Genomic DNA, 24,980 nt, shown 5'->3' with positions numbered 1-24,980 from the left:
CATGCCTGTAGTCCCAGCTACTCGGGAGGCTGAGGCAGGAGGATTGCTTAAGCCCAGGAGTTTGAGGTTGCTGTGAGCTAGGCTGACGCCACGGCACTCTAGCCTGGGCAACGCAGTGAGATTCTGTCTCAAAAAAAAAAAAAAAAAAAAAAAAAAAAAAAGTCCAAATCTTTCTATTAAAGGGGTCAGCAGTCCCTGTGACTTCTGAAAACTGATTTTTCTCTGCATTTTTAAGAAAGCAACACTCTGAAACAAAGCCATAAAGGTGTAGACTTCCTTTTAATGAATCAATTCAATTAAACTATTGTAATATTTCATTCATTTTTTTTGAGATGGGGTCTCACTATGTCAGTCGGGCTGATCTGGAATTCCTGGGCTCAAGTGATCCTCCCATCTCAGCTTCCCAAGTAGCTGGGATTATAGGCCAGGCCAGCTCAGGCTTCGCTAATATACTGACAAATATTTTTACCTAAAAACAAAAGATAACAATTAATTATGAAATCCCACCAAGAACCAGATGTGGCTAATTTTTAGTATCAAATGCCAGCAACAAGTAAATTGATAAATAAATCAAGAAATAATAAAAATGATATTGTTTTAATGCTTTTAAAGAATCCTTGCCTTTTAGAAACAGGTACTGAAATACTTAAGGTTGCAATGGTATAAGAGATATGCTTCAGAATACTGGGATGTGAGGGAAGTGGTCAGGGTTATAGGCAGAACGAGACCAGCTGAGTTGATCATTGGTGAATCAGGGCGATAAGTCCACCAAGGTTCATTATAGTATTCCCTCTACTTTTTTATTTGAAATGATCTATAATAAAAAGTTTTTTTAATAAAGAAGCAACAGTCAAGGAAAAGAAAATAATTCTATTCTCTTTAGGAACACCTAATACTATGTAATGGTCCACAATAGCAATGATCATATAACTCCTATTTTGTAGAAAGAAAAGCTGTGGAAAAATAAGAACAAGATCAAATTTTTTAAAAAGCACACATTGTACAGGTATGTATAGGCCAAACCAAAAACCTCACTGATGATAAACAAGTGGCAAAGTAATAATCAGACTATCAGGGACATTTCAATGGGAAGCAACAAAAACATTTACAACCTCCCTTTGCACAGGGCCCCCCGGAGCCATTCTTGCTCTAGTCCCTGCTGTGGTGGGAGCCCACCAGCTGGGCAGCTCTGCTCATATTTCTACCTATAGCGCAGAAGTTAGCTGGTCTGTGTACGTCAGTGGGTTTGTTAATATTAATAGTTCTGGGAGTATACCTGCTGCAGGTTGTGTATGTCAGTATTTCTCTATGTGTAAAAAGTTTGTATGTGTACATACATTTGCCCATACATATGTGTCTGTGCGTGTGAGAGTGTCTGTATATGTGGGCGATTTTTATCTTTGTGTTTAGTTGTACTTGCATATTGTCAAAGTTGTGTGTGTGTGTGTGTGTGAGTGTGCCTCTGTTCACGTGTGTGTGTTGGCGCTGTTATACATCCGTTCGTGGGTGAGAGTGTGTATGTGAATGGTGTGCACATACATGTGTAGGTTGTACGTATTTGTGTTGGTGAGTGCACCTAACGTGAGAGGATTTGAATAGGTCTCTTTGTGTTAGATTGTGTATGTGTATGTGAGCAGTTTTTTACTCGCCTATTTTTTTCTCAGTGCAAATATATCTATAGGTATCTGAGGGGTATTCTGTCTATGTATACATACTTCTGTGTGTGTATGTACATGTGGCAGGGTTCAAGTGAGTGCTAGCATGCTGGCATATACATAAGTGACTTTGAATCTGAGTCACTTATGTGTTTGTTTAACAGTGTTTGTATATGCGATGATATCAGTATGCCACTTTGTATATATCTGTGTTGTGAAAGTTTGAATATGTGAGGGGATTTGAATAATCAGATATATCAGGTCAATGGGTATATATGTGTCTGTGTTTGAGTGAAAAGTGTATTTGAGTAGGTTTGCCTGTGTATACCTGTTGGTGTTTGAGACTTCATTTGTGTGTGTATGTGTGTGTGTGTATGTTAGGGGAATTTAGAAATGTGGTTTTGTAGGCCATTGCATATGCGTGTGAGTGTGTGTCTAAATGTGTCTGTATCTATGAGCAATTCTCAGCCCTCTCATACCCAATGCCCTCTGTTATGTAACAGGTATTTTGTAACACTCCTTTACTATCTGGAAATGAAGTTCTTAGATAATCTCTGCACATGTAATTTCAAAAGAAAATCCATATAGCATTTTATACAATCTCCATATTGTATTAACTATTATACAAATAAATAAAAAGAAAGTGATTTGTAAGAAAATAATTTGTATTTCAATATGTAAATGCTTGGGTATGACACTCCCCAGGAGATTCAAGGAGGTAATTAGAGGCTCCTGACGGTTTATAATGAGTAACTATGGATTTGGGAGAAGGGAAACATCAGAGGCAGAAAGTGCAGGAAAATGACAAAGACCTCTGGGTGAGATTTTCTGAAATAGTGAATGACTCCAAGGAAGGTGCACTGCAAATATACAGTCTCCTCTTGACTTATATGACAGCCACATTCCTGGATAATTCAGGGTATGTTAAAACCAAGAGGAAAAAAATGGTGTTTAAGTCAGGCACGGTGGCTCACGCCTGTAATCCTGGCACTCTGGGAGGCTGAGGCGGGAGGATCGCTGGAGGCCAGGAGTTCAAGATTAGCCTGGGCAACATAGCGAGATCCCGTCTCGGAAAAAAAAAAAAAAATTAGCCAGGCGTAGTGGCGTGTGTCTGTAGTCCCAGCTACTCAGGAGGCTGAAGCAGGAGGATCGCTTGAGCCCAGAAGTTCGAGGCTGCAGTGAGCTATGATCGCGCCACTGCACTCCAGCCTAGGTGACAAAGCGAAACTTTGTGTCTAAAAAAAAAAAAAAAAAAAAAAAATAGTGTTTGTGTAATAGAGTTAGATTCTAGGCTCAGTTAGTTACAAGTCCAAATCCTAGGCGATGCGGGACCTACGTGGGCTGTGTAGGACTGCCTCGCCTATCGCTGGATGGCCAGCGTCCTCGCCCTGGACCTGTAAATGTCAGAGGGACACCCTACACCCCTCCGCGTAGCAACCAAAAATGCTCCTACGGATTTCCAAACTGTCCCCTAGGGGGCAGTAGCGCCTTTGTTCGGGACGAAGCGCTGGTGCTTAGGCAGGGTACACCGTGTCCCTGCGTGAACACGACAGAGTACAAGATGTCCCTCCACCTCCGTGCGTGTGCGCGTGTGTGTCCCCCACGTGCGAGCTGGCTGCTGGCCTTGAGTCTCCGTGGCAGTGGGCTGTGTGTGCGTGGGCGCCAGGGGCCTGCAGGTGTCTGGGAACGAGCAGCTGTGCGTGTGTCGTGTGTCGTGTTCCTGCGCACACAGCCTCCCCCGCAGCTGGGGCCCGGCTCCGGCCTCCGGGCTGACGGGGAGAGCCCTCGCCTCCCTTGCTTATAGAGTCCAGCTTTCCCAGCCACACCAGGGTTTTGTTTGTTTGCTGCTATTGTTTTTTTTGGGGGGGGGGTTGTTTTGTTTTAACTTTAGCTTTTGTTTTCACTGAGACTCTGGGCTACACATTATCCACCTTCTCGGTCTTAGTGTGTCTCTCTGTGTCTCCCTCTCTATCTCCATCTTTATTTCCGTCTCTGTCTCTGTCTCTCTCCAGCTCCCCTGTCTCGCATGCCCCGCCCCCACCCCGTCTCTCTTTTTCTTTCTTTCTTCCCTGGCATTATCCCTCTCTCCCGCCCCTCTCCTTTTTCTCTCTGTTTCTCTCTATCTTTGCCTATTTCTGTCCCTTCTCTGTGTGTTGTGCTGTTTCTCTGTGTGTGGCTGTTTTTTCTCACTCTCATTTTCTCTCTTTTCCCCTTTTCTGCCTCTATTTCTCTTTCTTCCTCTCTGTATGTAAAGCTTTCTCCCCTTTCCCTGTTTTTCTTTCTCTTTCTCCCTCTTATGTCTCCATCTGTCTCTCACACGCACATCTTTCCTCTGTTACTCTCTGTATGTCTCTCTCTTAAATTCAGTCTCTGTCTCTGTCCCTCCTCGCCCCACCTCCCCTCCAGGCAAAGGAGTGGGGGCGGGGCGCGCCTGCGCACACACGGCATGGGCTGGTCCGCAGTTCTGAGGGCGCTGTCAGGCCTTAAGGGGCTGAAGGAGGGCCCACCATCCCCACTTCTCCTCCTCGGCACCTGTCCTAGCACCCTCTCGTGGACTACTGGCACAGGCTCTGGGACTTCAGGGTGCCCATCAAAAAAGCCTGGCCCCAGGTGGTGGTGGCAAGCCAGGTTGGATTGAGCTGGGAAACTGTTCCTGGGAGGGAGGGAGTAGGAAGACCTGGGCTCAAGTCCCACCTACCGGGCCCCGGCCCTAACAGTGATCCTGAGTCTCCAGCTTCTGCTCCAGTTGCCCCACTGCCTTCCCTCTGGGACCTGCCCTGTTACCTTATCACATCCCCACATTCCCGAGCTCTCCTGTTCCCCCCACCAAGCTTTGCTGTGCTGCTCTCACGGCCAGATGCACCCCTCAGGCCCCTCTTTCAGCAAATCCTGCCTGGATGTCTCCGAGGAGCCCTCTCTGACCCCTCAGCCCATTTTGTCCCTCAATTCAACATATTATCACTGAGAGCTACCGTGTACGTGCTATGCGGTGCTCTTCTAGAGAAGTGTGTGAGTCTATTATCCCTGCCCCCATGGAGCTTTTGTTCTATTAGGATGAGGCAGGCAGTAAACCAAATGTTAAAAGTAAACTATGTTATGCATTAGAAAAGAGAAGGTCCACGAAGAAAACTAAAAGAGGGAAAGGGGTGTAGGGTGCCATCTCCTCTCAGCTGGATTGCTGCAGGAGCCTCCGGAGCAGTCGCCCCACTTCTACCTGTGACCCACGTGATCCGTGCTCCACACAGCAGCAAGTGGAATCCTGTTCAATCCTAAGTAATATCACTTCTGGCCTCTGCTCAAAACCCTTCTGTGATTCCCATTTCATTCCAAAGAAAAGTTCAAGTCCTCACCTTGGCCTCCATGATCTGGCCTCGCCATCTTTCTGACCTCACTGCCACCACTTTCCCCTCGCTCACTCTGTTCCACCCACCCTCCTTGTTCTTCCTCAAATACGCCATGTGCACCAGTCCCCAACCTTTTTCACACCAGGGACCGGTTTCATGGAAGACAATTTTTTCACTGACTGGGGGTGGTGGCTGGGGTGTTGTGGGGTGGGGCATGGTGCGGAGCTCAGGTGGCAATGGGCGGCCCCCTTCCTTAGAGGCCACGAACCGGTACCAGGCCGTGCCCTGGGGGTTGGGGACCACAGTGTATGGGTCCACCTCAGGGCCTTGGCTCTGTCTGTTCCCCTGCCTGGACTTCTCTTCCCCCAGATATCCACATGCCTCACTCTTTCACCTCCTTCAGGTATTCGATCAGGATGACTCCTCCTCCATGAAGCTTTTTGTGTCCACCTCATCTAAAACTGCAACATCTTCCCCACCCCTAGCACTTCCTATCCCCTTCCCTCCTTGATGTTTACTCTTAGGAACTTATCATCCTCCGATGGACTATACGTCCCCTGTGTCTCTTCTTTATTATCTAGAATGTCAGCTCCACAAAGGCCAGGATCTTTATCTGTCTGGTTCAGAGCTGTATCTCCAGTTCTAGAACAGTGCCTGGTGCACAGTAAATGCTCAGTAAATATTATTTCAGTGCATGACTGAATACGCACAAGCATACCTACATCTTTATAGTCATACTCCCCACCTCACCTAAAATAAAAACCAAAAGCCTCACGCTGGCCCACAGCCTTGGACACTTCTGCAACCTCTTCTCCTACCACTGTCTCCCTCACTTGCACAGTTCTGGCCACATTGGTCTTCCCGATGTTCCTTGAGCATACTAAGCACACTCCTGATTATGAATAAATGAATCTATTTAATGAGTGGCTACCAGCATTTTAAGAAAACACAAAGAATAGAAATGAATGGGGCACATTACACATAGGATCTACTGTTTTGTGAAACTTTCGGCTGAGCTGTGTGTGCATGTGTGTGTATGTGTACTGGGTTGTGACGTAAAATGTATTTTTTCCTATGGTCAAAAAAGTCTAAACACAACCTTAGGGCTTTGCAAAGGGGGAGAAGAGCTGGGGCAGCAACATCCCTGCCCCACAGACCCACCAATGGAGGAAGCAGGTAACCAAGGACATCCAGAGAGCTGAAGCGTCCTCACCCGGCAAGGAGGGGTAGGTGCAGCAGTGGTCCAGGGACAGGGCCTGACACCAGCCGGGGAGTAAGTGGGCAGGGCTCGTAGACACACTAACCCTGCCCTTTCTGTTTCTTCCTCACCTTTCCTCTCCATCTGTTTTTCACTGTCTCTCTCCTGTCGGTCTGTGTCTCTCTCTTCTCTCTCTCTCCTCACTCTTTCTCATCCCCTCCATTTTTGTGTCAATTTCTACCCATTTATATCCTTGTTGCCATTTTTCTATCTCTTTGTTCTCTCTCTCCCACTCTGTCTCTGTGTGTCTGTGTGTGTTTTTCTGTCTCTCTTCTGCCCTCATCTCTCTGTCTCTCTGTGTCTGTGTCTCCCCCATTGTCCCCATTTGCAGGTGCAGCACAGCAGGACGACTGATGGAGCCCCCCAGGGCCCATCGAGTACCGGACTGGCTGACCCCATAGGGTGGCCAGTAGCCCCTGCCCCTCAGTATGGCCAACACCACCGGAGAGCCCGAGGAGGTGAGCGGCGCACTGTCCCCACCGTCAGCATCGGCTTATGTGAAGCTGGTGCTGCTGGGACTGATCATGTGCGTGAGCCTGGCGGGCAACGCCATCTTGTCCCTGCTGGTGCTCAAGGAGCGTGCCCTGCACAAGGCTCCTTACTACTTTCTGCTGGACTTGTGCCTGGCTGATGGCATACGCTCTGCCGTCTGCTTCCCTTTTGTGCTGGCTTCTGTGCGTCACGGCTCCTCATGGACCTTCAGTGCACTCAGCTGCAAGATCGTGGCCTTCATGGCTGTGCTCTTTTGCTTCCATGCGGCCTTCATGCTGTTCTGCATCAGCGTCACCCGCTATATGGCCATCGCCCACCACCGCTTCTACGCCAAGCGCATGACACTGTGGACATGTGCAGCTGTTATCTGCATGGCCTGGACCTTGTCTGTGGCCATGGCCTTCCCACCTGTCTTCGATGTGGGTACCTACAAGTTTATCCGGGAGGAGGACCAGTGCATCTTTGAGCATCGCTACTTCAAGGCCAATGACACGCTGGGCTTCATGCTCATGTTGGCTGTGCTCATGGCAGCCACACATGCTGTCTATGGCAAGCTGCTCCTCTTCGAGTATCGTCACCGCAAGATGAAGCCAGTGCAGATGGTACCAGCCATCAGCCAGAACTGGACATTCCATGGCCCTGGGGCCACCGGCCAGGCTGCTGCCAACTGGATCGCCGGCTTTGGCCGTGGGCCCATGCCACCAACCCTGCTGGGTATCCGGCAGAATGGGCATGCGGCCAGCCGGCGGCTGCTGGGCATGGACGAGGTCAAGGGTGAAAAGCAGCTGGGCCGCATGTTCTACGCGATCACACTGCTCTTCCTGCTCCTCTGGTCACCCTACATTGTGGCCTGCTACTGGCGAGTATTTGTGAAAGCCTGTGCCGTGCCCCACCGCTACTTGGCCACTGCCGTTTGGATGAGCTTCGCCCAGGCTGCTGTCAACCCGATCGTCTGCTTCCTGCTCAACAAGGACCTCAAGAAGTGCCTGAGGACTCATGCCCCATGCTGGGGCACAGGAGGTGCCCCGGCTCCCAGAGAACCCTACTGTGTCATGTGAAACAGGCTGGTAGGCAGACAGGCAGGGAGAAGGTCATGGCCACCATGATGGGGCCGACAGCAAGGGAGGCGTGGGGCCCCATATAGGAGGCTTCCTTTCTGATCTCCAGCCCCAGCCCCTCTAACCACCTGTAATCTAGGCACCTTGGCCAACATCTCCCCGGGGTGGGGACTGGGAAAGAGGCGTTTTTAGTTTTGTGGGGCCTGTCTCTGCCGCCTCCTTCTCCACTTCTACAATCTCATGTTCTCTCTCTTTCTTTCTTTCTCTCTCTCAGAAGTGACAATTCAGAAAAAGAAAACAAAACTGGGAATGCAGGTTTTTCTACTAACAGCTGAGGAGACAGGCTTTCTTGCTTTAATGTCTCTCCTTCTGACATTGTCCAGAAGGGGGAAATTTGTCCTGTAAAATAGACTTCCAGAGCTCTTATTGCTCCCTCTGCTCCCAGGCACCCTCCTCTTCCAAGTCCTTTAGCAAGGCCTGGATGTTTAGGGAGAAATTGATCCAAGGCTGCTGACACAGGGACCAAAGGGGGTGCTGGGTCCCCAGGGAGCAGGGATGTTTACTTGCTACGTTGTGTACAATGTTGTTTTAGGCCAACTTTGGTCCCAAGCCCAGTCTCCTCTTCTTCCCCACCGTGTCCAGACCTCCCGAGTGGTTCTCGTGCATCTGTTGGAGAAGCTGAGAGGGTAGGGAGATGGGCCCCCAGTATGGGCCCAGGCTAGGTGAAAAGCAGGATGTGAGCTGAACTCCTCAAGCTAAAGAGACCTGAGCTTGGCCTCATTCTCTCATGCTGCTTTCTGGATCCCTGACCCCCAACTCTTCTTCCTGAGGATGGAAATCCATTTCAGCCCTGCTAGGGCTGATGTGGGTACCATACAGGCAGGAGCAGCCCCCCAAGGAAGTGTAGTGAGGCCACCAAACTCCCCAGAGTAACCAGACCACAGAGCCTCGAGTCAGAGCTAAAGTCAACCCGAAATTTCCTCCTGGGTCCACACTACTCTTCAGAAGATGAAAATTCTTTTTTGGCCTTGGTAACTGATTAACTGATAGTGGTACAAACTCCAAGGTACTGTGGTCTCTAGTCCATCCCTATCCAACCTCTTTTTGTCCCCCTCAAGCCTCAGGGGCCTCAAGCCCCTCCTTGGTAGCTCTCCACCTTCTGGGCCCTCAGACCCAAACATTCTTCCTCCCAACAGCCCCTCCCCCTTTCTCCCTCCGTCCTTACCTACACTCAAAGTGGAGCAGACTGCAGCCAGATTTTCTGGTGGGAGATCGCAAGCTTCCCTCCCTGGGGCAGAGTCCACTCTGGGCGTACTTCAAGGCCAAGGCCATTGGTGAGCCAAGCTGGTGCTCCTTTGCCTGGGCTTGCCCAAGCTTTCTGCCCCCTCTCATTTCCTGCAAAGGGGGTGGGTTCTGTATTTATCCACCCCCACTTCCCCTTCTCAACAGTAGCCCTTGTGTCAAGCTCCCTCCCTACCCCAAGACAGCCCCAGAATGGGAGAAGCCTCACCCAAAAGGAATGGGGATGGCACTCGGCACGAGGCAGGAGAAACATTAATGAGCCTGGCTGCATAGTGGCCTTGGAAAGGCAGGCCAGAGTGGCTGAGAGGCCGGGAGTGGGGGGACCTGTTCTCTCAGTGATAGTGATGGGGGTGCCTTTCCGAGGGAGTGGGGTGGGAAGACCAAGGGGGCGGGGGGTAAATAGGGTACATTCAGGAGAGTTTTCCTCCGTTTCTTTTTTCTAACTGCCTGGATTCACCATTGGATTTTGTAAATGGAAAAACTGAAATGAACAATGCTATATTGGATGTTTTCTCTTTCTGACTGTGTGTGTGTGTCTGTGTCTGCGTGTCCTGTCTGTGTGACCACATGTGGGGAGGTATGATTGCAACAGCGTGTGTCTGTGTAACTTTGTGTGGGGAGGCACCTCTGAGGAAAACGTGCCTGGTGCACACATCTGAGCAAATGCCTGTATGTGGAAACATATACTGCACATGCACATGCACACATGCACGCACGCACCTAGCTGAGAGAAGACAAACGAGTATGTACCTGCAGCAGGAAGAAGAGCGGTGGTCAGGAGATGGAACTTGGAAACGGTAGGTATGTATGTAGCAAGAGGGTAGACTCCCATCTCCTAAGATCGCTGCCCTTGGCCTAGGCTCTGAGCACGGGAAGGGGGCAGGGAACTTGAGAACCTCATCTCCTCCCAAAGCTTGGAGCCCCAGGTACCACTCCTAACACTGGTCTCAGTCTCCTTCCCAAGTTCAAACAAGATGTTCCTGAAATTGGACATCAATGGGGGACTGGGAATTGGGGATCAAATGTGGGGGGAACTGATGTGGTTAGGAAATGCCTCTCACAAAGTAACGGCTTCCGGAGGGACTGCTCAGCCTGGGATGGGAGCCCTTCCTAAGGGTCCACTGTATACAGCTGGGACTTTGGTCAGCTTTGACCAAAATCAGAGGGAGGGGTATCACGGGGGGAAAAAAAAACACCCAAGCCTGGGAGTCTACCCAGCCAGCCTGCTCCCTGGGCACTCAATTAATTTATTATCTATTTATTTATTCTCTCAGGTGCACAGAATTGAGTTTATTTATTCCTCAGTTCTTGGCACACTGTATCATCATTGGTCCATGTGAGGCCCTTTTATTCTTTCTTTTGTTTCGTTTTGTCCCCTTCATCACCCATCCCTGATCCCATCCCCTGCCACAAAGGCACCCACTCTCGTGTATTTAACGTATGTCCTTCCAATCCACCGTTCATGTGTTTATTTACATATATGTGTATCTACGAAAATTATATGGTATTGTTATGTGTTTTAATTTACATAAACAGTATTGTACTAAATCTTGTTCTGTTTCTTTTTTCACTCAAACATTCTGTTTTTGAGAGATCCAGCCATGTCGCCGTATACAGATCTAATTCATTCCGGTGGACCATCTTAAACATATATCACCCTTTTCTTATCCTTTCCCCTGGTGATGGATCCCTAGGTTGTCTCCAATTCTCTGCCACCACAAATGGCTGCTATGGGCAGTTACCTACACCTCTCTTTAGGGATCCCTAAGTTGGAGGACAGGAAGCTGAAGCTCAGAGAGGGGCAGTGATTTGGTTAGGGTTACAAAGTGAGGGGCACACCCGTGGCGTGAATCCCAGAACCAACACCAGACCTCCACTACCATGCCTCATAAAAGACCATCCATCTTGTTTTTTCTTTAAAAAAAATCTTAAAATACGATTAAGAACAGCATACACTTGAGGAAAAGGGTGAGGAAAGGATGGAAAATGGAAAGGAGGAGAAATGTTCAGTACCTGAAGACATAGAAGGTCCTAGAAAAATCTAGCAGATGAGCTGAATGACACTCTTTTTTATGACGCAGAGGAATTTACTTTTTTGGTGCGTGATTATTATTTCTAGAGCCATTTTGCGGAGATGGAAAACGCCACGTCAAAACCTAGCCCCCAAACCAAACGCCCTGGGTGCCTAAATAGCAGGCGCGCATAGAGTGGCGCCAGCCCTCCGGGGCTACAGCAGAGCTCGCCCCCCAGGCAGAAGCAGGGGTGGGGGAAGGGGCCGATTTTAAAAGTGCGTAGTTGCTGAGGGGAGGGGGGCGGGGGAAATGATAGCGAGGCTCTCCCAATTTTATTCGAGCACATTCTGCTCAGCGCCTGCGTTTGTTTTTCGTCTTGTTTTTCGGTCTTCAGAACCACTGGTACTTTTCCCATTGGATAAAACGCTGCAAGGGTAAGGGAGAGGTGCTTCGCTCCCTTAGCTTTCCTCGCAGCCAATCGCCCTGCAGACTCCCTCTCATCGCTGGGGGAGTCAGCCCTTTGATTGGCGGCTCCGACGGGAGCCAATCGGAAAGTGATGATGTGTAGTGTTGGCAAGCAGATTGCGTGAGAGCGGGCAGGGGTCGAGGGAGGGCGAGCGCCGCCGCGGCAGCCGTCAGCCAATGGCGAGGCAGATAGGCCCCTTGCGTCAGGGAGTGGGCGGGACCTTGGCGCTTGGCGCGGAGGGAGTAGGGCAGGCGCTGTGGGAGGGAACGCCAGAGCGAGGCGGTCAGCGGAGCTAGTCGCGTGAGTCGCGGCGGCTCAGCTTTGAGTGTGCCTGGCAGCGGCGGCCCGGCGGAGAGCGAAGGGGCGAGTGCCATCCCCTGAGCTATCACCATGGATCGCCCGGATGAGGGGCCTCCGGCCAAGACCCGTCGCCTGAGCAACTCTGAGCCGCCTCAGCGCAATCCGCCGCCGCCGCCGCCGCCGCCGCTCCTGCGACTGCCCCTGCCTCCACCCGAGCAGCGCCCAAGGCTCCGGGAGGAAACCGAGGCGGCACAGGTGCTGGCTGACATGAGGGGGGTGGGCTTGGGCCCCACGCTGCCCCCGCCGATGCCCTATATCATTCTCGAGGAGGGGGGGATCCGCGCGTACTTCACCCTGGGTTCTGGGGGTCCCGACTGGGATTCTACTATCGAGTCAGGGTACGGGGAGGCCCCCCCTCCCGTGGAGAGCCTGGATATACTCCCCCCTGCTGAGGTCTCTGGGGAAAGCCTGGAAATCGACTTTCAGGTTGTGGATCCCAGCAGCCCTGTTGGAGAGAAGGTCCTAGAAACCTGTAGCGTAGAGGGGTGGGGGCCCCAGAGGTTAGTCGGTCCAAAGAACAGGCAAGAGGCTGTCATCCTAGTGGAAGATGATGATGAGGATGAACAGGAAGGTTTGAGGAGCAGCAGGAGGAGGAGGAGGAGGAGGAGGAGGAGGAGGCAGAGGAAAATGAAGGAGAGCAAAGAGAGGAATTCCGAGAGGATGGAGAGCATCCTGCAGGCGCTGGAGAATATTCAGCTGGACCTGGAGGCTGTTAACATCAAGGCAGGCAAGGCCTTCCTGCGTCTCAAGCGCAAGTTCATCCAGATGCGAAGACCCTTCCTGGAGCGCAGAGACCTCATCATCCAGCATATCCCGGGCTTCTGGGTCAAAGCAGTATCCTCCTCATCGATACTCATGGGCTAGAAGCCCATGAGGGGAATGGGGAGGTGGAGGGAGGGACAGAAAGGGTGGAAGGGTGTGGGGGAGGGCCAACGGTGGGGGCGGGCCCCCTATCAAAAGACTGCCTGGACTGGCTGGAGAAGGGCAAAACAGCAGAGAAGCTGGACTGGAGACGATGAAGGGGGGAAGGAGGCACACAGTACAAAAACTGGACCACAGATGGGAAATGGGGGAGAGGAGGAGCATTGCATAAAAAATGGATCTCAGATGGCGAAAGGGGGAGGGTAGGAGAGGGGCACACTGCAGAAAAATTGGACCAGAGAAGGTGAAAGGAGGGGAGGGGCACACAGAAGATGAACTGACTCAGAGACAGTGAAGAGGGAGGGGAATGGTACACAGCAGAGAAACTGCCAGAGAGGATGCCTAAGCCATAGGGCTCTGTAAGCCTAGGTCTCTGCTTAGACATTAGGAGACCCCAATCCTGGCTGAGTGACCTGCTTTAGGGGGAAGGGGGCTAGAGAGGGGCTCAAGCCCCTGAAGTGTCAGGAGAGGGAGTATCTGGCATGGAGATTAAGGAGTTAAATGAAGGAAAGGGGAGAGTAGGAAGAATCTCATTCACTAATGGTGATTATTAAGCTTATCTCTGGGGGGCACATGTACATACATGTCACATGTTAGGAACACATGAGTTTAACATCCTAACAGAATTACATGGATACAGATCCTTGGCACCCTCATACAAAGAAGCATATGATAACAGGCTCTCAGCACCTAGGAACATGCTATCATGTAGACATAGGACCTCAGCATGCAGACACACAGCATCACTTGGACACAAGTCCTCATTCACGCAACAATATGTGGACACAGACCCTCCACACCCACACATACAATATCATGTGACCACAGGCCCTCGGTAACCAGATACAACATCACTTGGACACGGGCCTTCAGCACCCAGACATACAGCATTTTGTGAACACAAGCCCTCAGTACCCAGAGACAAATATCACATGGACATAGACCCTCAGCACCCAGCAGAGCCACCTAACACAGAGGTTTATCATGGGAATAAAAGTATAGGTCATGTCCCATGACCCACTTGTTCCACACACATCATATGAACACAGAGGGAATCCTGTTCCAGCCTCTCTTTTGTTTTGCTCTGCCCGATCTTACCTGCCTTCCTTTCACTGGATAGTCAATCCTTGACCTAAACTGCTCCACTCATCAGTTCCTCAACCACCCCAGAATTTCAATCTTGATCAACCGACGTGATGAAGACATTTTCCGCTACTTGACCAATCTGCAGGTCAGGCCAAAGAGACATTTGTTAGTAGGACCGGGCAAGGAATCCGGTCTTTGGAGGTGAGGGGGGAAAGGTCATGGGGTGGGGGGGACAGATTCTACCATCACCCCCACCCTGAGCAGGTACAGGATCTAAGACACATCTCCATGGGCTACAAAATGAAGCTGTACTTCCAGACAAACCCCTACTTCACAAACATGGTGATTGTCAAGGAGTTCCAGCGCAACCGCTCGGGTAAGAGGCAGTCCCAGGGTAAATCTGTGCCCCCTGCCAATCTATCCTTGTTCAGCCCCCTCTTAATAGTCTCTTCTTCCACCAGGCCGGCTGGTGTCTCACTCCACCCCGATCCGCTGGCACCGGGGCCAGGAACCCCAGGCCCACAGGCATGGGAACCAGGATACCAGCCACAGCTTCTTCAGCTGGTTCTCAAACCACAGCCTCCCAGAGGCTGACAGGATTGCTGAGGTGGGGCCTTTCCTGGCATCACCGGAAAAGGCCTTCCTAGGCTTGTCCCTGGGTGCCCAGGAAATTGGGAGTAGGGTCTGGGCTGGGGCTTGTATTTATGGCTCTGTTCTCCTTTCCCCCCCTCTTTCAACAGATTATCAAGAATGACCTGTGGGTCAACCCTTTACGCTACTACATGATGAGAGAAGGAGGCTACAGGACAAACAGAAAGAAGCAAGAAGAGAAGAAAAGGTGATGGGGGTTTAGTGGCTGAGAGGTAGTTTGTTGAGGTTCGGGCAAAGACTAGACTAGTGTCACACAGGATTTATGGAGCCAATCCAGTGCAGTATGTTTTACAAGGGGGCAACAATGTCCAGAAATGGCCTGAGGTTACACAGGGGCAGAAATGGGACTCTTTCCACCCTAGCCTCTCCCCTGGGAACCCTTATAGTCTACTCCCTGCCCAGTTACTTACCACCTTTCAGTGTCTGCCATGGGTATACCCCTTCCCACCAACCCCATACTCAGCCCCAGGCTTTCCTACAGTAAAAACAAGAATCAATGTGAAGTGGTGATCGTGGAAGATGCTTATGACTGTTATGCAGTGGAAGACATTTTCAGCGAGATCTCAGACCTTGATGAGACCATTCATGACATCAAGATCTCTGACTTCATGGAGACCACCGACTACTTTGAGACCACTGACAATGAGATAACTGACATCAATGAGAACGTCTGTGACAATGAGAGCCCTGACCACAATGAGGTCCCCAACAATGAGACCACTGATAACAAGAAGAGTGCTGATGACAACGACACCACTTATAACAATGAGAATGCCAGTGACAACAATGAGAACCCTGAAGACAATAACAAGAACACCAATGACAATGAAGAGAACCCTGATGACAACAATGAGAATGCTGATGGTGACAACAAGAACCTCAGAGGTGGCAACCAGGGCAGCATTGGCAACAACCAGGACAGCAGTGACAGTGACAACGGAGATGAGGGCAGTGATGATGAAGATAATGATGGCAACGAAGGTGACAACGAAGGCAGTGATGATGACGGCAATGAAGGTGACAATGAAGGCAGTGATGACGACGACAGAGACATTGAGTATTATCGGAATGACATTGATGACTTTGACAAAGATCAATATTACAGCATCAACCAGCATGCCTATGAGGACGAGATACAGATCATCTCAGATGAATCAGTGGAGGAAGGTGAGCTACCCCCCCCTTGTCTTCCCTCTTTTCTCTCAGAGAAAGCCTGACCAGGGTCAGAGTATCAAGGCATGAACACAATCTGCTTTTACGGAGGAAATAAAAAGCATTCTGTGCAACTTTTTAAACAAGAGAAGGCCAGGGAACATTTAACTTACAAATGTAACAAAACCAAAGAACATTTTCGTTCTATGTGATGGATAGGTAGGTTGTAACATAGCAAAAGACAAATGAAGAGTAAACAAAGAGAGAGAGGAGACAGTGGATGGAAAACGAAAAAGGACAGGTTCACACAGAGGTGGGGGAGTGGCAAAACACATTGCAATTCAGCACACTCTGTACCCAGCCTTGGCCTTCTGGGAATTCCCAGGCTTGCTTGGGGAACTGAGCGTGAAGTGAACACTATGCCCTGTGAACCTAAAGGAAGGTGCAGCTAATTCTACCTCAAGGGTGGGGAAGGGGAGAGCTAGAGAAAGGAGATAACATTTGACTTGGAGGCTGCATTCACACTGAGGAGCATTATGGAGCATTCTCATTGGAAGGGATCATGTGAACAAAGACCTGGAAGGATGAAAATACTGGTACGTTGGGCAGGGTTTCCAAAATTGTCTCCTGGGGATCCTTCACCTTTTCTGAAAGCTGCTTCTCACAAAACAGTCAGTGATCAGACATGTTGGGGAAGTAACTGCATACAACATCATCCTCTTGTGGAGTCACATGTACATTAGCACCTTAAAGGCTCTGAGAAGTCCTGCTGTAAAAAAACCCTATTAAACTTTGCGGAACCCAGTATTTCCCAAACTTCTTGACCACAGATGCCATTTTTCACTGCCCACCGAAGAATGCATTTTGGGAAATGCTGAGGAAGGGTTGCATACCGGAGTTTGAGGGAGAAGGCAGTATCTAAGGTTCAGGCTTGGCTGGCTGGTGAAAGGAGGTGTTTGAGCCTGGCTTTAGGCAGACAGGAGAAGCAGGCCCCTGGGGGAGGTGGAAGGGACAGGAAAACCACTCCTGGAGTTTTTAGGCCATAGGGTCCCTGGCAAACTTCCATTGGGGGCATGGCACTAAGAAAGCAGGCACTGAATGAGTGAGCAGCCTCAATCTAGATATATTTTCAGGTAGGGCAGGGAAACTGAGGGAGTTGTCAGTCCTCTTCCCCTCCCATCTGTTGGCATCTCTTCTTTCAGAGAAGGGGAAGCAAAGCTGTCTGCTCAGCCCTGGGGTGGGAGTGGGGGTGGGGGTGGGGAACTGGGCTGAAGAAGACAGACTGGGGTCTGTTTGGATCAGACTGGGGGAAAGGAGCTGCCTGGAGATGAATAGGTTTATTCAGCTGAGGATGGCGCTCAGGAAGAGAGACACATTGACGTATACAGAGGGGAGAAAAAACTTTCAAAGATGTATCAAATTTGACGGGACAGAGGCAGGGAGCCCACCCTGCCTTCCTGCCTCCCTCCCACTCCCCTCACTCTGCGGGCTTGCCTGAGTTCACACACACACACTTGGCTGCTTGTTCCAAGCAGAGGCACTTGGCAAGTGGTCCCAGGTCCCCAAAAGCCCTGGCTATGGGCTCCGTTCCCTTTTAGCGTGACATCTGTTGCCCTTGTAACCGCCCTCTTCATTTCCCCTTCCTTGCCTTTCCCCTATGCAGGCAGCGTGCAAGGTCAGGACTTCTACGAGGAAGGAGGCTATGAAGTGGGAGGAAGTGAGGATGACTGGGATGAAGGAGAAGATTCTGAAGACTCCGACCTGGCAGAGGTGTTTCAGGTCCCAAACGCTTGGGCCAACCTGGGGAACAGGGGAAAAACCGGATAAACATCTTACCCCTGCTAAACATCTTACCCTCGCAGGGGTCTCCTCTCTGTATCTCCCACCCCCTACCCCGTTTACCCTCCCCCTCAGCTAGGGCCGTGCGGCCCCACATTGCACTTCTGGGGGGTAACCGACTTCGTACACGGGTTTAAAGTTTATTTTTATGGTTTAGTAATTGCAGAGTTCTTATTTTGGGGGGAGGGAAAGGGGGATAACCCCCTTCTTTTGGCCCTCCTCCCCCGCAGGCTTCTGTGTGCTGCTAAACGTATTTATTGTGATGCCTTGGTCAAGGGCCCCTCTATCCCTCTCTCCTCGTCAAGTGTTGGCCCTAGCCCCTCTCCCCGTGCTGTGTGGAGTGGACACCCTGATCCCAAAACGGGGAGGGCTGCTGTGGCCTTCCTCACAGCCTCGCAGTGCCCTTGGAGGCGCTGATGCCACCCTGTTCTGCCAAGTTCTCTTCCTCTCCCCTCTCCATCCCGCTCCTTTTCCAGTCGTGCCCGCTAGCCCGCCTAGGTGTCTCTGCCAGGCCGTTTCGCCATTGCGGTATTCCTGCTCCCCTCCCCCAGAAGGCCCGCCTCTTTCCCTGTGAACCCCGATAATCCTAATAAAGTTCTGAGCAAATTCAAAGTGCCTCTTCGAGTCTTTTGTTCCCCCCGGTGCGCGGTCCCTGGCGGCCAGTCTCCCCGCAGGCGCGCATGGAGCCGCCCAGCCTGCGCAGCTGCCTGCAGCAACACAGTGGCGGGGGCGCGGGCGCGAGGGGAGCTCTGTGGGCCGCCGAGGCGTTGCGTCAGACCAATGCGGACCGTCCTGGCCAATGGCAAAGCGAGGCTGAGGAAGCTCCTCCCACTCCTGACGTCCGCAGTGGTCCCAGCCAGGTAGCAAAGAGCTTCCCACGCCTTACCCTGTGGCGCATGCGCACGGACACTGCGCCCTAGAGCATCCATTTGTTCAATGATGATTCATCTTTTAATTTATAGTGCGTCAAACCTTTTCTCCGGCATAGTGTGAGCTGGGCGTGGGGGAGCCAGCGGAATCCATTTTTCTCGTTCGCATTAAGCAAAAAAAAAAGAGACTTCGATCCTGACGTCACAACCCAATCATGCAGCAGCGCTCTCTTTGGGAAAGGGCGCTGGATCTCCTTTGCGAAGGAGATCTCTGGAGCTAGGCCTGGGGGAGAGGGCAGGAAAAGATGGCTCAGGCCGAGGAATGTCCGTAGAGATAAAGGAAAAACAAAGGGAAATCACTATGTAGCTGTGCGACAGGGTGGGGAGGTCGGGAGTTGGACATAGAAAAGGCAGGCTTTATCTGGAAGACCTTGGAAAGGCTGAGTTCTATTAAAATTTGGATACAGTAATTTTATTTCAACTGACACTAGAAATATTTCCCAGATTCGTTTTGGATCATAATGATAACTTTTATACAGTCATCCAGGTCTGTCTATTACAATATGCGTCCAGAAATTTCTATCCAACGCCTTTATTTTGCTGGAAGGCTTCAGGTATGGTCAGATTTGCGTTTTAGAGAATGCCCTCTGCTGGCTGCCAGGAGATCGGATTGGAAGGAGGGAGAGCAGTGAGGAAGTGAACGCTAGACCTCAAGTGAGAGCGGCATGATGGGGGTCGGATATGGAAGAGTTTTTTTAAAAAAAGCTTTTAATTTCAGAATGGTTTTAAATTTACAGAATTATTGCGAAGATAACACAGAGAAATCCCGGATGGCCCACACCCAGTTTCCCGTATTATTAACATGTTACATTAGTGTGATACATTTGTCACAATTAATGAACCGATATCAGTATATTATTATTAACTAAAGTCTATACTTTATTCAGATTTCCTTAGTTTTAACCTAATGTCCTTTTTCTGTTCCAGGATCCCATCCAGAACACCATACTACATTTAGTCATCTTGTCTCCTTAGGCTCCTCTTGGCTATGACACTTTCTCAGACTTTCCTTGTTTTTGATGACCTAGAGTCAACATTTGAGGAGTACTGGTCGGGTATTTTATAGAATGTCCCTTAATGGGGATTCGTCTGATGTTTTTCTCATGACTAAACTGGAGTTATGGATTTGACGGAGGAAGACCACAGAAGTCAAATGCTATTCTCATCACATCGTATCAAGGATACACACTATCACTTACCACTGTTGATGTTAACTTGATCACCTGGCTGAGGTAGTGTCTGTCAGGTTTCTCCACTGTAAAGTTACTCCTTTCCCCATTTTCCATGCCATACTCTTTGGAAGGAAGTTAAGCACAGCCCATGCTTAGGGAGTAGGAAGTTATGCTCCATTTCCTTGAGAGGGAAGTATCTGCATAAATTAATTGGAATTCTTCTGCATGAGAAATTTGTCTGTTCTATGAGAGCTTTTAAGATGTTGGACTCAACAGGCTTTAGCTATAGGAGAGGGGTCGAGATGACTACCAGGTTGGTGTGGAACTTTTGGCAAGGCCCCTTCCCTCTCTGTGCCTCCTCTGTGAAATGGTTGAAACATCAGATCTTGGACATAAATCTCCATGATTCTGATAAATGTTTTGGGGAGAAGATGGAGGTTTTGATGCCCGTGGTTCTGACCTTGACTCTCAGAGGTGGGGAGAGAACTGAGGCTCAGAAAGGGAATGTCTTTCCCAAGGTAATGCAATACCTCAGGGCCAGAGCTGAGAGTGCAGGATCCTAAGTCAACGCATCTTGTGCAGAGGAGACATCTAGGTGCAATATCTGGAGCCAGTCTGGGGTGAAGAGGAAAGAAGGGAGAAGCATCAGGGGCAAAGGCCCTGGAGTGGGCCAGGAAGAAGTCAGCCTGGCCAGAGGATCCCAGCCAATCAGAGATAGCCAGCCTGGTTACTCTTGCCTCAATCTGCCCTACCTCGTGTGACTCTCCTCGTCCTCTCTAAGGGCCTCAGTTTTTCCATCTACAAACTTAGGCTAATCGTACTGAGGGATCAGCCCAGAAGCAACCTGCCTAAGGTTCCAAGATGGAGCCTCACCTTGAAGCAGGTCTCTGAACTCTGGACTTCATCATGCTTTTTCTTGATTCCTCTTCCCTCTAGTCAATATAGTTGGCCCGGGTGCTCACATCTTGGGCTGAGGCATGGGAGAAAAGGATGTTCTTTGCCCAGAGTGACATCTTGTTCTGTGCCCTCACTCCTAAGTCTGGACTTCCAAAAGGGAGGGCTGTTCCAGGAGGTCTTTAAGGCCAGCCACATCTAGCTCCAAGATATAGTCTTCACTGAAGACTAGAGAAGACAGGCCCCATTTGCTGGGACCTTAAACAGAAACCAGGGGGAATATGAGGAGTCGTGGGCCCAATATGCCCCAGGACCTGTTCCCATGCTTGTCTTCATATCCTTTATACCTTACTCTGCTCCTGGGTATGAGGTTCCCAGGATCTCCTGGGGCCAGACCTTTAAAGTGCCACCCACTTCTGTGAGCAGAATCGGGGACAAAACTAGATTCAGGAATGTCCCTCTTCCTTAGATGACCAAAAGGGCCAGCATTGACTCCCTCAATTGGGAAGGTACAGGATGTTTGGGAAGGAATCCTATTATTCACTCACTGAGTAAACACTCATCGAGCACCTACTGTGTGCCCGATACTGAACTGGGTGATAGGGATACAGCAAGGAAACAAGATAGACCAAGTCTTTGTCCTCCTGAAGCCCAGAGTTGAAGACAAATATTCTTAACATTTTTTGTGCCTTGAACCCCTTTGGTGACCTAGTGAAGCCTGTGGACCTTTTCTCAGATAAAAAAATCTTTTAAATTCGTAAAATACCTAGAAAAATTACAAAGGAAACATATTGAAATAAAGTTATTAAAATATGGAAAAAGCGAATATGTGCTATAGTAATACATATGCTCCCCATTAATCTATTAAATCATAAGATCTAATGGAGGGTCTCATGACTATCATGATTTTAAAATAGTGATGAGATTATGTGGTATTTCAAGAGACCTGCAACATCTATAATGTGATATGAAAAATCTCTGATTTCTATTGGTGACAGTCACCAATACTGCTAGTACTACTATGGTTAGTTACATTCTTTATTGAAAAAAACGCTAAATTTCAGTTAGAGGAGAGAGAATATAAAGATGTAAATTTGTTCCCATCCAAATTCATGGACCCCTCCAAACTCTGTCCCCAGACTCAACTGGAGGTCTTTGAAAACCAAATTAGGAACCTCTGCTAATAGGAGGGTCCTTCCCCTCTCTCCTTCCTTATTAAACAGTTTTCCTTTGGAAGATGGAAACTTGCGTTTTATTCTGGGTTTTATTGCTGTGTGACTTCAAGTTTGCTTCTCTGGGCCATAGGTCCCTCACCTGAACATTGGGAAAGGCAAGAATTGGGAGGAGAGACCTCAATTATTCATGCCCCAGACAATTAATTTATGTTCCCTCATTTAATCTTCACAACATTCTGAGGAAAAATTTAAATATCTTCCCATTTCAAAGATGGTTAAACTGAGGCTCCTAGCGAGGCTGTCAGTTGACCAATGTCTTAGTAAGTAGCAGGGGCTAGTGAGTGACGCGCCACACGCCCAAAACTACCTCATCCTCCGGAGAACTAGGAACTCTGCTCACTTTGAGCGAGAGCAACCTAGCTCAGAAATCCCTGCAGATGGGTGTGGAGCGACTGGGGGCAGAGTCCTGTCTCTTAGCAGAGCGGTGGAAGTGCAAGGTGGCTTACGCAGAGTAAGACGTCAAGAAGCCGCGGGTCTCCGATTATTCGGTGACTCACGCCTGGCCTGGCTTCGGGCTTCGCGCCTGCGTATTCGCAACTAAGCCCCAAAACGCTGTCGGATAGACAAGCAAAGGGCAATGACGAGCTCTCCTTTCCTGGCCAATCCTAGTAAAGGGTGGACTTGGCTCGCAAACCAATGAGAGTCCCTGAAGGGGCGGAGTTTTCTTCTGCTCGGATCCCAGCCTAGGGGGTAAAAATAAAGTGTTTCCATCTGCAGCCAATCCTAGGGAAGGCAGGAGGGCACTCCTCCAATGGGAGTCCGGGAGCCGTCGGTAGCGGTGTAGGCCTGTGGCCCGGCTCGCGCTCCAGCCGGAGGGAGGGACGCGTCCAGTGTATTCTCGAGATCTCGCTGCCGGCCCCTTGTATCTGTTCGCTCGGCAGCCGCGGCACCGACGGCGCCTAGAGGTGTCAGGTGAGCGGTCGTAAAGACCGGGCTGGGGGGAGTAGCGGCGGGAATAGGCCGAAGCGGAGCGCCTGAGGGATGGGATTTGGGGGAGCTTTTACCTGGGCGGCCTCTCAACCCTAGGTCAGCGGGTTGCAGAGAATCGCGAGGGTAGCAAAGGGAGGCCGAGTTCTCCTGCGGCCCCAAACGGCAACCAGGTGAATACCCTGCGGAGCACCTGTGCCCGCCCCAGTGTCTTGGGAAACGATTCTGTGCAGGTCTGCAGCTCACATGATCGTCTGCGTGCGTGCCTGTCTCCATATCCCGCCCCACCCCCTCCGGCCAGTCTCCGTCTCTTTCTGTCTGTCTCCCTCTCAGACAGACTAGTCATCCCAGACATAGAAGCTGAATCCTGACCCGACCAGTTACAACTAGCTATAACACCTTGAGCCATCTACTTCACCCATCTGGGCCTCAGCTTCCTCATCTGTCAAATGGGGTCTAATACTCTCTGCTTGAGACAATGCATGTGCGTCACTTTGCCCAGCACCCAACCCTTGGACATTTTTTTTTTAATAAATAATGACTGTCTTGATTGAAAAGAATGTTGCCCCTCTTGGTTTCTGTCTTTGTTTTCTCCCTGTCTCTGACCCTTTCCCCATTGAATCTTCTTTCTGAATGCTTTTTTGTCTTTCTCTGTTATTGTTTTTCCTCTTTTTTAAGAAAGAAGAAAAAGAAGTTAGAGGTGTATTGTTTATAGCAATGAGCTTGGTCTGAGGGCACCTATGAACATAACCTGAGGCTCCCACCTGTTCTGTGGGTAAAAAATGGAGCCTGGCTTGGGGCTGCTTCTGGTCTCATTGAGGAGAGAACCCTCTTTGTTCCCCAGCCTACTCTGTTAAATAGGTAGAGATACCCAGGGTGGGGAACAAATTACATTAGAAAACACTTTTTAATGGCCCTTTATCCTATAGAATGTGAGTCACCACAAATAGCCTAGAGATCGCCTGGTTACTTCTTCATACAGCCCTGGACATCCTCCTTCCTGTCTCCACCCTGAAATCCTTTGACCACGCCTTCTGGAACTCACCTTCCGTCATCAGCAAAATCCCCTCCATTCTCATCCTGGCTTCTGAATACTTCCTTCATTTTCTTGCTGTGCTTTGGTTGTTCTCATACCTATTGGACCCAACACTCCATTTTTATAAGGTATATTTTGAAATGCTTGAAATGCTTCACTATTCTGAAATGAAGTACATAGAAAATAAAATCTATCTACACACATAATTCACTGAGAACCATTATAATGCCCTAATTGTAATATAAGGGAGAAGTAAAGGAAGAGTAATTTATAATACAATAAAGTGTATTTCAGTATGTAAAGACTGGGATATGACTCCACTAGAGGACATAAGGAAATGGTCTTACACATAATGATACTTGCATCTGTGAATGTGACAGCTACATGTGTGTTGATTGGTGACTCAGAAGCCACAGGTAGGGTGATGCAATTTTCCTAAATGATGAACAATTCCTCATAAAATTCTAAACAAAACAATGTGCAATCGTCCTTCAATTTATATGGTTATTGAATTTCTGGAGAAATCAGTATATAATATCCATGATCTGGTCCCCTAATCTCTCTGACCTTCTCCCCTACCACTGTCCTCCCTTGCTCACTCGATTCCATCCATTCTGGCCTCCTTAATGTTACCTGAACACATTAGGCACACTTCCACCTCGGGGGTTTTGTACTGGACCATTCTCTGTACCTAGAATGCTCTTTTCCTGAATATCCACAAGGCTCACACTCCTACTTCCTTCAGGCCTCTACTCAGATGTCACTTTCTCAGAGGGCTACCCTGACCATCCTGTTTAACATAGCAGCTCTCCCCTAACATGACCCTGCTCTATATATTCCACAGTACTCTTTACATAACATATCATTAACCTTTTTATTATGTTTGTTTATTGTCCTGCTCTCTCACTCAATTGTAAGTTCCAGAAGGGCAGGGATTTTTGTCTTTTTTGTTTCCTAATGTATACCTATTACCTAAAACAGTGCTTGGCACATAGTAGACTTTCTCAATAAATGTTTGTTGAATGAATAAAGGGACAAATGAACTGGTTTTTCACTAACATTGAATGTCTGGTGGGACATTCTAAAGTTTTATGCTCCCTCGTGGTCTAGTGGCTAGGATAAGAAAGAAGAAAAGGGCCGGGCGCAGTGGCTCATGCCTGTAATCCTAGCTCTCTGGGAGGCCGAGGCGGG

At 49.5% G+C, this 24,980-nt stretch overlaps 2 protein-coding genes across 2 annotated transcripts in view; both read left to right on the top strand.

Annotated features, from left to right (window-relative positions):
- The window catches only part of GPR173 (G protein-coupled receptor 173), a 20,887-nt gene extending 10,232 nt beyond the window's left edge, over positions 1–10,655 (top strand). Inside the window, exon 2 of the mRNA XM_012660634.1 lies at positions 6,589–10,655. Coding sequence (XP_012516088.1) covers positions 6,686–7,807 — 1,122 coding nt within the window. The 5' untranslated portion in view covers positions 6,589–6,685 and the 3' untranslated portion in view covers positions 7,808–10,655. The remainder of the gene's footprint in view (positions 1–6,588) is intronic.
- Positions 10,656–11,902: 1,247 nt separating this feature from the next.
- Positions 11,903–18,208, top strand: TSPYL2 (TSPY-like 2). The gene is made up of 7 exons (XM_012660645.1): positions 11,903–12,781; positions 14,022–14,099; positions 14,219–14,330; positions 14,416–14,561; positions 14,695–14,792; positions 15,087–15,772; positions 17,421–18,208. The coding sequence occupies exons 1-7, from the start codon at positions 11,978–11,980 to the stop codon at positions 17,582–17,584; spliced, it is 2,088 nt and encodes a 695-aa protein (XP_012516099.1). The 5' UTR covers positions 11,903–11,977; the 3' UTR covers positions 17,585–18,208.
- Positions 18,209–24,980: the final 6,772 nt, after the last annotated feature.

Source organism: Propithecus coquereli, unplaced genomic scaffold, assembly GCF_000956105.1.
Source record: "Propithecus coquereli isolate 6110/MARCELLA unplaced genomic scaffold, Pcoq_1.0 Scaffold671, whole genome shotgun sequence".
Classification (NCBI taxonomy): Eukaryota; Metazoa; Chordata; class Mammalia; order Primates; family Indriidae; genus Propithecus; species Propithecus coquereli.
The sequence above is the reverse complement of the archived record's forward strand: the minus strand, read 5'-3'. Positions and strand labels throughout refer to the sequence as shown.

Excerpts from the sequence above, each read along its gene's own strand:
- TSPYL2 (XM_012660645.1), top strand. The coding sequence starts at position 11,978 with ATGGATCGCCCGGATGAGGGGCCTCCGGCCAAGACCCGTCGCCTGAGC. Across the intron at positions 14,100-14,218 it reads GCTACTTGACCAATCTGCAG|GTACAGGATCTAAGACACAT; the intron begins GTCAGGCCAAAG and ends CACCCTGAGCAG. Across the intron at positions 15,773-17,420 it reads AGATGAATCAGTGGAGGAAG|GCAGCGTGCAAGGTCAGGAC; the intron begins GTGAGCTACCCC and ends TCCCCTATGCAG.